This window comes from Ixodes scapularis, unplaced genomic scaffold (assembly GCF_016920785.2).
Source record: "Ixodes scapularis isolate PalLabHiFi unplaced genomic scaffold, ASM1692078v2 PGA_scaffold1__304_contigs__length_218370807, whole genome shotgun sequence".
NCBI classification, from domain to species: domain Eukaryota; kingdom Metazoa; phylum Arthropoda; class Arachnida; order Ixodida; family Ixodidae; genus Ixodes; species Ixodes scapularis.
This window is the reverse complement of record NW_024609846.1, coordinates 99,242,429-99,255,139: the sequence shown is the minus strand read 5'-3', so window position 1 is coordinate 99,255,139 and position 12,711 is coordinate 99,242,429. Positions and strand designations below refer to the sequence as shown.

At 45.1% G+C, this 12,711-nt stretch overlaps 1 protein-coding gene across 1 annotated transcript in view; it reads left to right on the top strand.

Annotated features, from left to right (window-relative positions):
* LOC115315552 (MLX-interacting protein) overlaps nt 1–11,775 on the top strand; it is a 75,140-nt gene extending 63,365 nt beyond the window's left edge. Inside the window, exon 20 of the mRNA XM_029974695.4 lies at nt 8,418–11,775. Coding sequence (XP_029830555.2) covers nt 8,418–8,454 — 37 coding nt within the window. The 3' untranslated portion in view covers nt 8,455–11,775. The remainder of the gene's footprint in view (nt 1–8,417) is intronic.
* The last annotated feature ends 936 nt before the right edge of the window (nt 11,776–12,711 follow it).

Below are 12,711 nucleotides of genomic sequence, written 5' to 3'. Positions count from 1 at the left end.
TGCTATATATTATCACTGTAACATTACTGTGCACAAAAATTGTTCGATATAAGGAATAATACGATGTAAACGGGTTCGATAGTCGGGTTTGACTGTATTTAGAAAGGTGGGATAATTCTATATTGTCGAATAATTCGATATTGCCGAATAATTCGATATTGGTGAATATATCAATATTGTCGAATACTTAAATTCGATTCGAAGCGAATGCCGAATAGAGCAGAATTCGATTGGTTATTCGTAATAACCGAATATTCGCCCATCCCTAGGTAAAAGGATAATTTTCTGGGGACCGCATTGCTCGTAGTGACGGACGTCAGGAAATGTGCGATACTTACTAATTTGCTAATTAACTAAAAATTACAAATAAACTTTTTAATTAGTGAAAATGGACATATGGTTCCAATTAGAAACTTCCTGAGCGTCATAGAAAACGACTAAATCAGTCATTTTCAGAAAGACTTTGAGCACGTGAGAAGCGTGGTAGCGTGCTAAAGTTACCACTCGTGGAGCAGGTACAAGGCTGGGGCTCTCATAAGAGACTGAAAAATCGCGCAGGCGCCTTACCGCGACCGTCAGGCTTGTACCTGCTCCACGAGTGGTAACTTTAGTGCACCACTATGCTTCTCATGCACTCAAAACCTTTGTGAAAAGGACTGATTTAGGAGGTCTTGATGACTGTCAGCAAGTTTCTAATTGGAACCTTATGTCTATTTTCACTAATTAAAAAGCTAATTAGTAACTTTTAGTTAATTAGCAAACTAATTATGATATTTACTCGCATAATGAATGCACCCCCACAATAGGTACCAATATTTTTACTTTTTATTTTTCTCTTGCATAATAACGCACCTCCAATTTTCGGCTCCGCGAGTCTCGATTTACGTCCAGTTTAGTTAGCCACCAAGCCAATTTTCTTTTACCGCCAAGCGGTCAGGCGAAGTCAAGCTAAGCCACTCTCGTAATGGCCACAAGTGCTAGTTGCTGTAGTTGCAGAAGTGATCAACCGTAAAACCGAGCGGCGCGCACACTTGACGAAGCTTGGGTCGAGGAATTGCCCAGCCCCGGACATTCTTCGCCTATTGGATGCATTGATGTCAACAGGGTGTCTAGCAACCGGGAAAATCGAGAATTGTCAGGGAAATTTTAATTACCGGGAAAAATCAGGGAATTGTCAGGGATATTGTCAAAAAGCGAGCCCAGTCAGAGAAAATGAACCGGAAACGCCATTGAGTGCCCTGAGCAAAGACATGAGGACTTAGGGGCAGAAAAATAGGCAACAAATTCTGCTTAGAGCGAAGCGCGAGCTCTGCTCACCCGATGTAATGTGTGCTGCCCGATGCAAAGGGAACAGCCGACAAATCCAGTCCAAGCCTTGGATTGAATTGGATTGGATTGAGGGTGCGACACTAGTTAGATCCAATTAAAGCTACTAGATTTAGTAACAAATGGGAAAGTCGCAAATCCCAATCCAATCCAAGCCGAAAGTATCCGAAAGTGTGCATCTGGCTACTTGACGTGTGCGGTTGAGCGTCATGTTTTCATCATGTTTCCGAAAGTGGCCTCCTCATTGATGATGTCAGCGGCAAGAAAGTGCTCGTTTAATCGGGACTGGAGGAACCCGAATATTTTGGAATGTGCAAGTTGGATTAAGCCCGTGCAAAACGATCCTCACAGTGCTTGATGCTCAATGCCTTGTGTTGTAATGGTCATATATTTAACCGCCTCTACAGTGGTCAGGGAAAACCTGGAAAAGTCAGGGAATTTCAAAATAATAATTTGCTAGACACCCTGTGTCGACAAAGACGTCGTCGTCTGTGGTCCACTTTCGGACAGTGAAATCGTGAAGGTGGTGGGGCCTAATTTTACATACCCTGGGTAAATGCGTTTATTTAATTCGTAACAGAACGGCGCAGCGAGGTGCATGCTGCGTCATATTGTGAGAGTGTCTGGTAGCCCCTGGTAACAGCCGTCTCCGTGAATGAAACTTGATCCGTGCCAGCAGGCCTTGGCGGTGGGTGGTTGGACTTCGTACGAGTTCTTATACGCGTAGTCGCAGTATATACCTGAGTGCACTGCCAGATACTAGCAATAGAGCACATGCTGTGGGACTTTCCTGGCTACCACAACCTCCGGCAGCAGCACCTCCCACGACACTTTAGGACTTTCCTCGACTTTCATTCGTTAAAAGGCACGTCGAAAGCGCCCTGAAAAGGTTCGCAATTAACAAAGCATGGTTACTCTGGCGCGCCCCCGACCAGCTGTGCCTCCATCAGTGGAGACGTGCCACAGCACCTTGCCGTTTCATATTAGCATCTAATATGACATTTGCACGAAGTGTGTAAATGAAAAAGTTTAACCCCGTGTAATGAATGCCCCCCCCCCCAAATATGTGTAAATTTTTCTGGAAAAAAAGGCTTGAGGTACACCTAAGCACTTCTTATGAGTTGTGAATGCAAAAGCATGCTTGTCATTCTTCTGCGTCGGCCAATCACTCGCTCTCCCAGCTCTCCTTGCCACCCTGACCTTGGACGCTTCGTGTTACCGGTGCGCTCGCGGCGCGGACAGGCAGCGCCATGGGGTGGCGGTCGTTTGAAAGTGACGCGCAGCGGCCAATAGGAGCCTTGTCGACACGTGCCAGCCAATGAGACTGAAGACGAAATCCATCAGCTTTACTCCACTCCTTTGGAATCAGGAAAACTAGGTGCCGTCGTCTAGGCTTTTTGCGTGGTTTCATAGTTAAGAGCTGGCTTCACTTGGAGCAAGGATTTAAGGTGCCGTTTGGCGCTCAAAGCTGATGACGTCGGCTTGCTTCATGGGACAGTTAATGCTTTTGCATGCGTTCATTATGCGAGTAAATACGGTAGTAAGTATCGCACATTTCCTGACGTCTACCGCCACGAGTAATGTGGTTCCAGAAAATTATCCTTTTACCTCAAATACACTACCTCTAGGAATTGTTGTCACTCTTACGTGAAACGCCCTTTATATAAAAAGTTTTGGTACAGTGCATTTACTTTTCTTTTGTCAATCATTTTCTATAGTGCAGTGGGCAATCGTTGCAGGTGATACCGCAGCTTCACTGGCCAACCCCCTTCGCAGCGTGGATTGGAGCCCCGACTTTTTATTAATTGCTAAATTATGAATCGTCCTCACTGTTGCTGTTCCCGTCATCACTGTTATGTCCCCCAAGCACGTCGTCATCTAACCAAATCCCGTGCACCTCATGAACAGCGTCCCACATCTTTGACGTTTGCTCGCTGATTGCATCGCACATCACGGGCAGGGACCGATCGGGCTAGAGCAGGAGTCGGCAACCTTTTGTTGCAGTGGGTCAAATCGCTGCAAAGTGAAGACGGAGCGGGCGAGACAGTGATATGGATATTGGAGGGGGGGGGGGGGGGTTCACTTTTAAAAATGGAAGATAAAAAGCTTCAGGTACACCTAAGCATTTCTTGTGAGTTGTAAATGCGAAAGTATGCAAGCCGCTCGTCCTCTCCCTCTGTCGTCTGCTGCGTACTAGCGCACGCGCGCTTCGAGATCTCGAATGCCATGTGTGATGGTAAGAAGTATGGATTCGGGATTCCGACACGGTGGATGTGAGGAAAAATATATTGTTTGAAAAGAATTGGAATAATAATGTTATTGTAGCCATGAAAAATACATACACCAAGTCAAGTCTGGGGTGTTCTGCTCACTCACCGCTGCACTTCTGGTGTTTTCGGAACCTCGGATGCCCAAGGCGTTTTCCAGATGGTGAGGGCTCGATGTTTGGTGCCGGCGGTAGTTCCCCGGCAAGCCTGGTTGGCGCCCCCACGAGCCTTAGACGTCCGTCCGGGACATTACTTGGCTGCTGGGGCCCACGGCATTGAGATGTGTTCGTTCCTTCTGTGTCCAACCCCAAAACTGCACTGCATGAGCTTGCCTGAGCCGTCACATCTGGGATGTTGTCTTCCTTTTCTTCTATGACGTGTTCATATCATCACACCATGGCGCAGCGGCCAATGGGAGCCCCGTCGACGTGTGCCAGCCTATGGAACCGAAGGCAAATCGCTCCTATTGGGATTGCGGTGGAAACTAGGAGCCGTTTTCGTGCTTCAAACTGGTGGTGTCAGCTCGCTCCATGAGACAGTTAGTGGGCGCGTTAAGTCGGCGCTCCTTTACTCCTACTTCGACGCTCCAAGTTTCATAATTCAAGCGCAGCAACTAAACGACGCATTTTACAGGAGCACAACACACCAAGGCTGCTTTCCAAACCTGCCTCGAATTAATTTGATTTACCCTGGCGGATTATGTCAGAGATGTCACGTGACAACAAAAATAGAGAAACGCTGGATGCGGGTTGGTTTTCGATAACTACCTTTAACCTAGAGTTAGATCGAGTAAGTTTTGGAACACGGCCAGAAACCATCGAGAGGCCACACGAGCTCCTTCCGACCGTGGATACGGGTGGCAGAAGCCGAAAATATTTTGAAGATAAATAATTAGGCCCGTGTGGAGCGGCAGAGTGTAAAGCAAAACAGACGGCGACGTTATAAAGTTTCTACGAACGTTTTAATATTCTTGAAAGGTTTGAAGATTTGCTTCGTGTACATATGTGGAAGGTTACCTTGGCCGATCTCTTTATTGATGATGCATGCTGTTCCGGTTTAAATTAAAGACAACATTCTTGAACCCGCTCGTCGACGTAGGAAACCCTAAAATCTGTCAGAGATTCCCTGGTTCCGTCGGTTCCGTCTCGCAGCGAGACGGAAGCTACGCCGATACCGGCACACCGTCGTTCGATAGCACGTCAATTCGTTTTTAGGCGGTATGCATGAACAAACCTTTTCTGCAGAGCTAACTGGAGTTTTAGCTTTCCAATCTAAGTATCTTTATTCGCTGCGGCTGGGCTAAGCATTCTAAGCAGGGCAGCGGTCTGACTGTCTTTTCATCACAACTTTTCTGTCGCTGTGCTATCGGCATGCTACCGTTTGATAGATGAATTTCTTTTGCAGGCGAGATGCACGAACAAACCTTTTTCGGAACTCTAATTGCTGTCTTGGCTTTCAAATCAAATTGTTTTTACCTGCTGGATTAAGCACTAATCAACTGAAAAGGGGCAGCGGTCTCAACAGCAGCGCAGCCATCTTGTTTGTTTACGCGACGTCACAGAGCGCGAAGAAGTCACTCGCGCTCCGAGAAATTCTCGGTGCACGAAGAGCACGCTCGAGTGTCAGTCAGTCTCTTGTGGCACTCCTGTCCGTTTAGTGAAAGGAGCGCCAAACTCTTGCGCTCCGGAGCACGAACGTAACGCGCCCAATGCTTTCGCATTAAAAAAAAAACTCAGATTAAAAGCTATATGCGAAGATGTTATTTTAATTCAGGCACATGTGACAAGATCGATTGGGTCTCCTCCTCAGTAAAAGTTTGGGTGTTCAATGTTGCTTGCCAAGATACAAACATTCACGTTTGAACTCTTAACCGAGAGTCATAAAACATTTTGGAGGTGCTTATCTGTCATTCGCAAGAACCACATTTAACTTCACAGTCTCATCTTGAAAAAATATCTTCGCAGGTATATACGTGCTGTAGCGAATGCTTCGATCAAGGCTGCTGCAAGGTTTCATAGATTTGAAAACTTTAATTCAGAGAGGCCAGTGGAAAACTTAACAAAGTCGTTTGCTACAAATGTACTCTTCAGCTTATTGCCTGCTTGGGGATCAGCTGATCAGCAAGTTCTATCGAGAAGATCTCAGGAACTTGTTCAGAGTTAATGCGGACGGTTATACCGGGTTTGCAACTAAACATAGCCCTTGTGCTTGTGTTTGGGGAAATGGGGGGAGGTTCATTTTTGGTGGCGTGCCGGGAGCCGTATAATATCGCACCACGGGCCAGATGTGGCCCAGGGGCTGCCGGTTGCCTACCCCTGTGCTAGAGTATTCAGTGACACTGGATTGCGCATTTTTGCGACGTGTGTTGCAAGCCTGAACTTCAGAAAGCATCCAAATTTTGGCCTGTCAAAACTTCTTTGTTTGTCGTCACAGTTAGATTTTGTGCTGTTGCAGACGCCATTGGCGCACCACCCGCTCCGACACCAACACGTCGAACTTGCATTCAGCAGCACAGTTGTCAGTTGCTTTCGCATGAAGAATGGCCATATGTGGGCGCCAAAACCCTAAACCGCCCGGACCACACATATCAAAAAATACTTTCAGCCTTTCCACTCTGATGAAGATGGAAGACCAGCGAAGCTGTACTATGGTGGGATTGAAGTATTTAAAAAATCTGTTCAGCCAGCGGGGCGTCCTGTCGTCACTGGGCCTTGCGCTTGCGCTTGGCTTCCGTGGCACAATCGCGTCCGTGGCGTTGGCTCGCCGGCGCCAGTCACATCGCCGCTTCTCTTCTTGGCGGTGTTCCAAGCGAGCAATCTGCTCTTCTTTTGCAAGGGATTCGGAACCACTCGACGCAGTGGAACTCGAGGCGATAGCAGCTTTGTGGTGTTAGCGCGGCCATTCGCGCTGCTGCGCACGTCACTGCTTCTTGCACTCTTGCTCTTTTTCCTCCGAACGAACGGCACATGGCCGACCCATCATGAGTCCAAAGGGCAACTGATAAAAGCGCTAGTGCAATCTCGTGGTCATGGGACACGGGACGCGCACGATTGGTAGGTGAGACGAGGACGTAGGATGATGGTGAACTGGTTTGAGTTTTGTGTCGACATGCCGCTTGTCTGCGGACGCAATAGTGGGAGAACTTGCCCTTAACAGCTTCGCTGTAATATACAGAGAAACGTGGTGAGGCACCCTCCAGCACGGTCACACAGTGTCATATGAACAGTTCAAACAAAGAATGCGCAACTGCGCAATCAGAAACTAGCAAGGGAAGCTGTTTCAGCAGCCGTTACAGTTCAGCTTGACGATCATGGCTTTTACATCAACTGTTGCCAGTTCCTTGGGACCAAGTCCTGCGCACCATTTGCTACAGTGCATTCCATGCATTTAGTGCTGACAAGGGAAGGGTGATATCCGTTTGCACAGATAAAAAAAATAGGTAATTGTTAAAGAACCTGTGGTGAACTGAGGTGTTCCTGATATCGCGGCTGTTTTGGCTTTGTTGGCGGTGGAATGCTTTGGTCTTAATTATAAATCGACCCCGCAGTTCAGATTTTCAAAACATTTCTAAATGTGTTGACCTACAATCGTGTAAATACGGTACCAGTTCCCGATGTATAGGGTGACTGAAAAAACCAGACTCGATCTAAAACGTGCCGTTAAAATTGGCGCCTGCATGTAGCCATCTAAACTTTTCGTAAAAGGTACATTTCACTGGTCGGTTTTATTTTGTAAAATTACAAAGCTTTGCTTTCTTCCTGTAAAAAATGGAGCCAAAAAACTTGCCAGGGTCAATGGCGGACGGCGACGCAGATGACCAAGTCCAGTGGCGAGACACGTTTGGCGCACATATTGATAGAGGGCGTCGGAAGCAGCGTCGGAAGGTGTAGCCGGCCAGCGAAATAAAGCAGACGACACACAGACAAAATTTGTTGGCAGCAAAAGCGCCATTGTTATGCCACCACTTTTTATTTTTGCTTCAAGTTCTGGCACATTACGAAAAGATTACAGTCTAAGCTCGTTATAACAGACCTTGATTTTAACCAAGGTTTCGGTCTGTTGTAAAAGGAGTATGTTGTATGCAGATATGAAGTTGAGTCAGTGGTACATTGAGGAAGACCAACCGAACTTCACAGATCGGTATGTTATATACAAATGTCTGTTTTAACCAGGTCTGTTATAATGAGCTTAGACTGTATGTTCATTTTAGTAGACCAGGGTCGTCGCGAGCCATCTCGATAAGGAGGTAGCGTCATCTATCAATACTTGCACCAAATGCGCCCCGTCACTTGACTTTGTCGTCTGTGTCGCCATCCGCCGTTGACCCTGGCAAGATTTTTGGCCTTATATTTTACGGAAAGGGAGCTACGCTTTGAAATTTTACATGAAAAAACCGACCTATGAAATACGCCTTTGACAAAAAGTTTAGATTGCTATTGCAGGTGCAGAGTTTTGCAGCCGGTTCTAGACTGAGCCTGGTTATTTCAGTTACCCTATATATGTTTAACGAGATTTGTTGTCGGGCTAGTTGGTGCATGATGCTCAGAAAATTGTAAGTGCAAACAGTGATGGACGCGAAAAATGGGACACGGAGGAGCGCCTGTCCATGTCCCCTTCTCCGCATCCGTCTTTGTTTACGCCCACCAGTTGCCTGAGCTAATATCTGTTGAAGACTCAAGTTAGCTGTTGTGCAACATTGACGAGTTTCCCCTCCACAGTAGAGGCTTTGAAGCCGTAAGTCCATCTGCAAACTCGAGTTTCTGACAGCGTTCTCTAGAAGCCTTTTCCTCATATCACCCTTATCTTTTTCCCTCTCACATTCAGTTTCAAATTCTCCTCTGAGCATCAGAAGGACAGGTAGCAGGACGCCTCTCGCACGCCCGCCATCGAGTCGGCGATCATCTGTGCCTGGGACCCTGTTGCCTCGTAACCTTCACCTCTCTCCTCTTCTGCAAGCGCTTGTGACAATGGCATCGCAACCCCTGCATACGTTGACAAAGTCTAACGTCCCGTCTTAGCGTGCTCCGTAAAATACCTTGCACCGAGCTGAGACGTTTAACATGTTTAAGTCTGTTCAATTCCTTGACACGAGCACCATCAGCTAGTTCCCTTGCAAAAGTTGTGAACTTTGGCTAAATTTTATATTGAAGGGAATGGGAGGGAGGAAGACGGGGCATGGTCTCACAAGTGCAAGGGTAAGCTTGGTATTTTACGGCCGTCACGTCGGAGCTTTGTTGTCGGCCGAATTGAAGTATGATCTCGCAGGCCATGGTCTGAATCTTGCCACGGGGAGTTGCGTGGCACGTTTCTCTCAACGCTAGACCGATGCGCAGTCGTTCAAGGCAAGCTCAGCAGTGGAGCTCAGACTCTGTCTCCTGCGGTGTGTGAGGGTCTGACTGTGCCTTGCTTCTTTTCAAAGCTCAACCACATTTTTACCTGCGAGTGTGCTAGAACTGTCTTTTTTAAGCTGCATATGACATGCCTGCATTGTACAGATCATAGTTTTGTTCCCTTTATGAACAAAACTTGGAAGAGTTTTAAAGGGTTTGCACTTTTTGTTTGTTTTATAACTTCTTCCAACACGTCTGTTGTCTTTTTTATTTTTTGGAGTGGGGCGTCAAGAAAATGTCATTGTCAAACACTGCGTTGGCTTCTGTGTAGCACCCGTTTTGCATAGTCGCAGTATTGTACAGTCGGCACACAGATAACAAGCTGTTGTATCGCAAATATAATCTTGCGTGTGTCGATGGTTCTTTACTGAAGGGTTTGAGCAGGTATCTAATGCCTGGTCCAGGCAGTTGCATCAGTTGCATCCAGGGTGACTGAAACGGCAGCAACGGCAGAGTCACCTAGAGTCCTAGGCAACCATTTTCTTTATTGTACATGGCGAGCAGTGCAAGAAGTGGCTTTGTGAAGCTGTTATTAGTCACAGTTGCCCCGGTGCAAATGTCTGAACCAACCTTAACATTAAAAAAAACTAAAAGGAGGAAAAAACATTTTCTCTGTTGTATTCTTTGTTGTCTTCCTGCTTGGTACAAAACATTTCTCTAGCAGTTTTATTACTGCATTTCCCATGCGCAGTAAAAATCGGCATGATAGAAAAATTGAAATATATTTTGGTTTTGCCCGAATTCAGTGCATCTTGTACATATTGAGTGAGCGCTAAAAGTGTATCTTTGTTGGTTATATGTATGCTCATCTGTTTAGCATGTATACTAAAGGACATAGTGTCTTCAAGAGTGCTTTCTGCAATGCCTTACGAATGCTGAGTGTATAATACCTTGTTTTTATTTGAGCTTCTGACAATCTTGCAAGTCCCCCGGTTGCTTCAGAGGTGTCCTCTGTTTTAAGTTCCAATGGTGCCATTTCTTTTAATTGTTTGCTTTTGTTTTCTCAAACTGTGGCACCTTCTGCCTGTCCTGTGCTTGTCTGCCAAGAGAGATAACCGTTCACATTGATGCTTTGGTCTGAGACACCTTGGATTGGCTAGAAAAATTTGGTTCTTAATGTTTTGCAAGTTCTGATGGTTTTTAATGAGAGTGCATCAACACTACAGCTGTTTTTCCTGTGTTTTTTTTTTGGGGGGGGGGGGAGGGGGGAAGGGAGAGGGGGCATACTGTACATCTCAGTTTGTTTTAGAGATCTTTCTGCAAAATATTCAAAGGCCTGGCAGCCTTTTGTGACATCAAAGGATGAAAGGTCTGTGTTGGTTTTATAAACTACCAGCTCTTGTTTATGATGTTAGATCTGGATTTAGGGATGGTTTAGTGGCACGGATACCAAACTACTATACAACCATATACAACCAGCAACACTCCCCATAAGCCGCAAACAGATGGGGGGTTATAGTAAATTTATTGCGCAATAAAATCTAGTCATAGTTTACATAAGTTGCCTAAAATTTGGGATGTCAAACACTAATGCCTTCTGATGATACTTGCATGTGCTCGTGCCAAATGTGGCGTGTTCAGAAGAGGCAGTATGTTTGTAAAAGGAGGAGAGTGGTTGTATGCCAACTGCTCTTAGGAGCTATCATGTGTTCAAGAATTTGCCTCTTTGCTCGAAATCTTTTTTTTTTTTTAAATCTTGCAGCTTGTATTTGTAAAAAAAGGGCACAATGCTTAAGATTTTTTTCATTGGGATTAGGTTCCATATATAATATGGTCGGGTTGCACTTTACTTTGTTCCCTTGAAATGTTCCCTTGTAACTTGGCAGATGCTCAAGCATGTGTTACAGTTAAATTTTGTTCTGTTTCTTTTTGTTTTCTTTCTGGAAACTAGTTTTTGCTGGTGCAGCACAAATATCCCTATCATGCTTGGTTGTCCTCTTGTTTCTTCCACTACCAATGTTGTCGTGTTTTTTTTTTTTTTTTCGTTTTTTTTTTTTTTATTTAGTGTTGTTATGTAAAAAGACATTTCTTCCTGGCTATATCTTGAGATAAACCTTCTTTTATGGTCAGTTCTCTGTTCAGTCAAAGCCAGAAATCCTAAGCTAAGTGTTTTCTTGACTTATTGTAAATAATGTACATGTACCTTCTTTTCATTCTGTAAGTCATGTTCGAAGTCATCGCATGGAACATATTATGCCACCATCGTAGATAGTGGGCCGATTAGTATCATGCGCGAAAAGCTCGGGATGCTCTCCAAAAGTGGGTCCGCATTTTATACGTTTTTGTACATAGGGCGTGAAATTTTGATACCTCTGCGGACAAATAGTCGCATGATTGTGTTTTTTGTTTTTTTTTGTCTTTGTTTATTAAATTTTTACTTCATAGTTGCTCACGTTTAACCAGTCTGATGTGCATAATATCTTTGAAGCCCACAACTCCGATTTGAGATAATTGACGGAGCATGATATGCTAAGCCCATCTTTTTTACGATTCTGCAGGCTGAGTGAAATGGGCATCGATAGAAAACCCCTTTTTATCCGCCTCCAGTCGTGCTGAGGACTTTTTCTCTGCAGAACACCTGTTTGGGAAAATGTATGCTCCAATGAGTATTTCGTATTTTGCTCATACTGCTTATTGGGCATGAGCATGTGGAGAATCGAACTGGCGGGAGCAATGTGTGTGTGTGTGTGTGTGTCGGTGCCTTGTATGCTTCTAGTCTTGTTATATTTTAGCAGTACTTGCTCTGAATAAAAAGATTACTCGAGTGGATGGAATAAATGTTTGCATCAAAATTCTGGGGTGTTTCTTCTTCTTACTTGTGTCTTGCAGCAAATTCCTTGTAAATTTAAACTGGTTTTCCTAGCACTTTCTTTTTTTTAGTATCTTTATGTGCGGGCATACATAACAAAAGCATGAGTGTGGAGCTTATTCGGGTTCCTTCAAATCCATCTGCAGATTTCACAGTGTGCGCTGAGGGATATTCACATCGAGGTAAGATAAAACCTTACGGGTTTCCCCTGGTTTGAAATTTCTACATTATTGTTTTTGTGCCTCCTACAATTAATCATTAGTACATAATGTGAGGTTGCAGGTAGACGAAACGGGCAAAGAAACGACATGGTGAAGAAATGGTGTGATAGTTTTCCCTCCATGGGACTGCACCAGTATTGGGACATTCTTGGTATTTAGTAATGATTGCCCTCATTCTTTAGCTATATTGTTACTATGAATATAATATTTGGTTGAACTTCACAGATTCTGGAGTTGACAGTGAAAGTGACTAGTTCAAATATTTCAGTACTGTTGCTATGAACCTAAGGCCGACGGACAACCTCGGGTTTCTGCAGGGAAGATAATCCTCTTAGTGTTCCCCTCTCCTAAGCTGCGAGGAGAGCCAAGTCACCAAGTTGGGGCGGGCAAGGTAAAAAATTGAGAGGATACAGAAACGAAGGAGGTGGGCAAAAGTGGAAAGCGTAAAGTGTATGTCAATTGTCAACCTTTTTCTTTTTTTGTAAACAGTTTGGTTGGGACACGCGTGTCCAAAACTAAATTTTACTCAGAGCAATACACCTTTCCAAGAAACACTCTACCCCAGGGGCAGCAAACCGTCTCCGAGCCCAGTGACTGGGTTTGAGGCTAGACTCTCACCGGTGTCCCTGCTAACCCTAAAGCGCCGTTCACACTCTTGCGACCGAGAGAGACCAGACCGGTTTTTAAGCCTTTTGCGA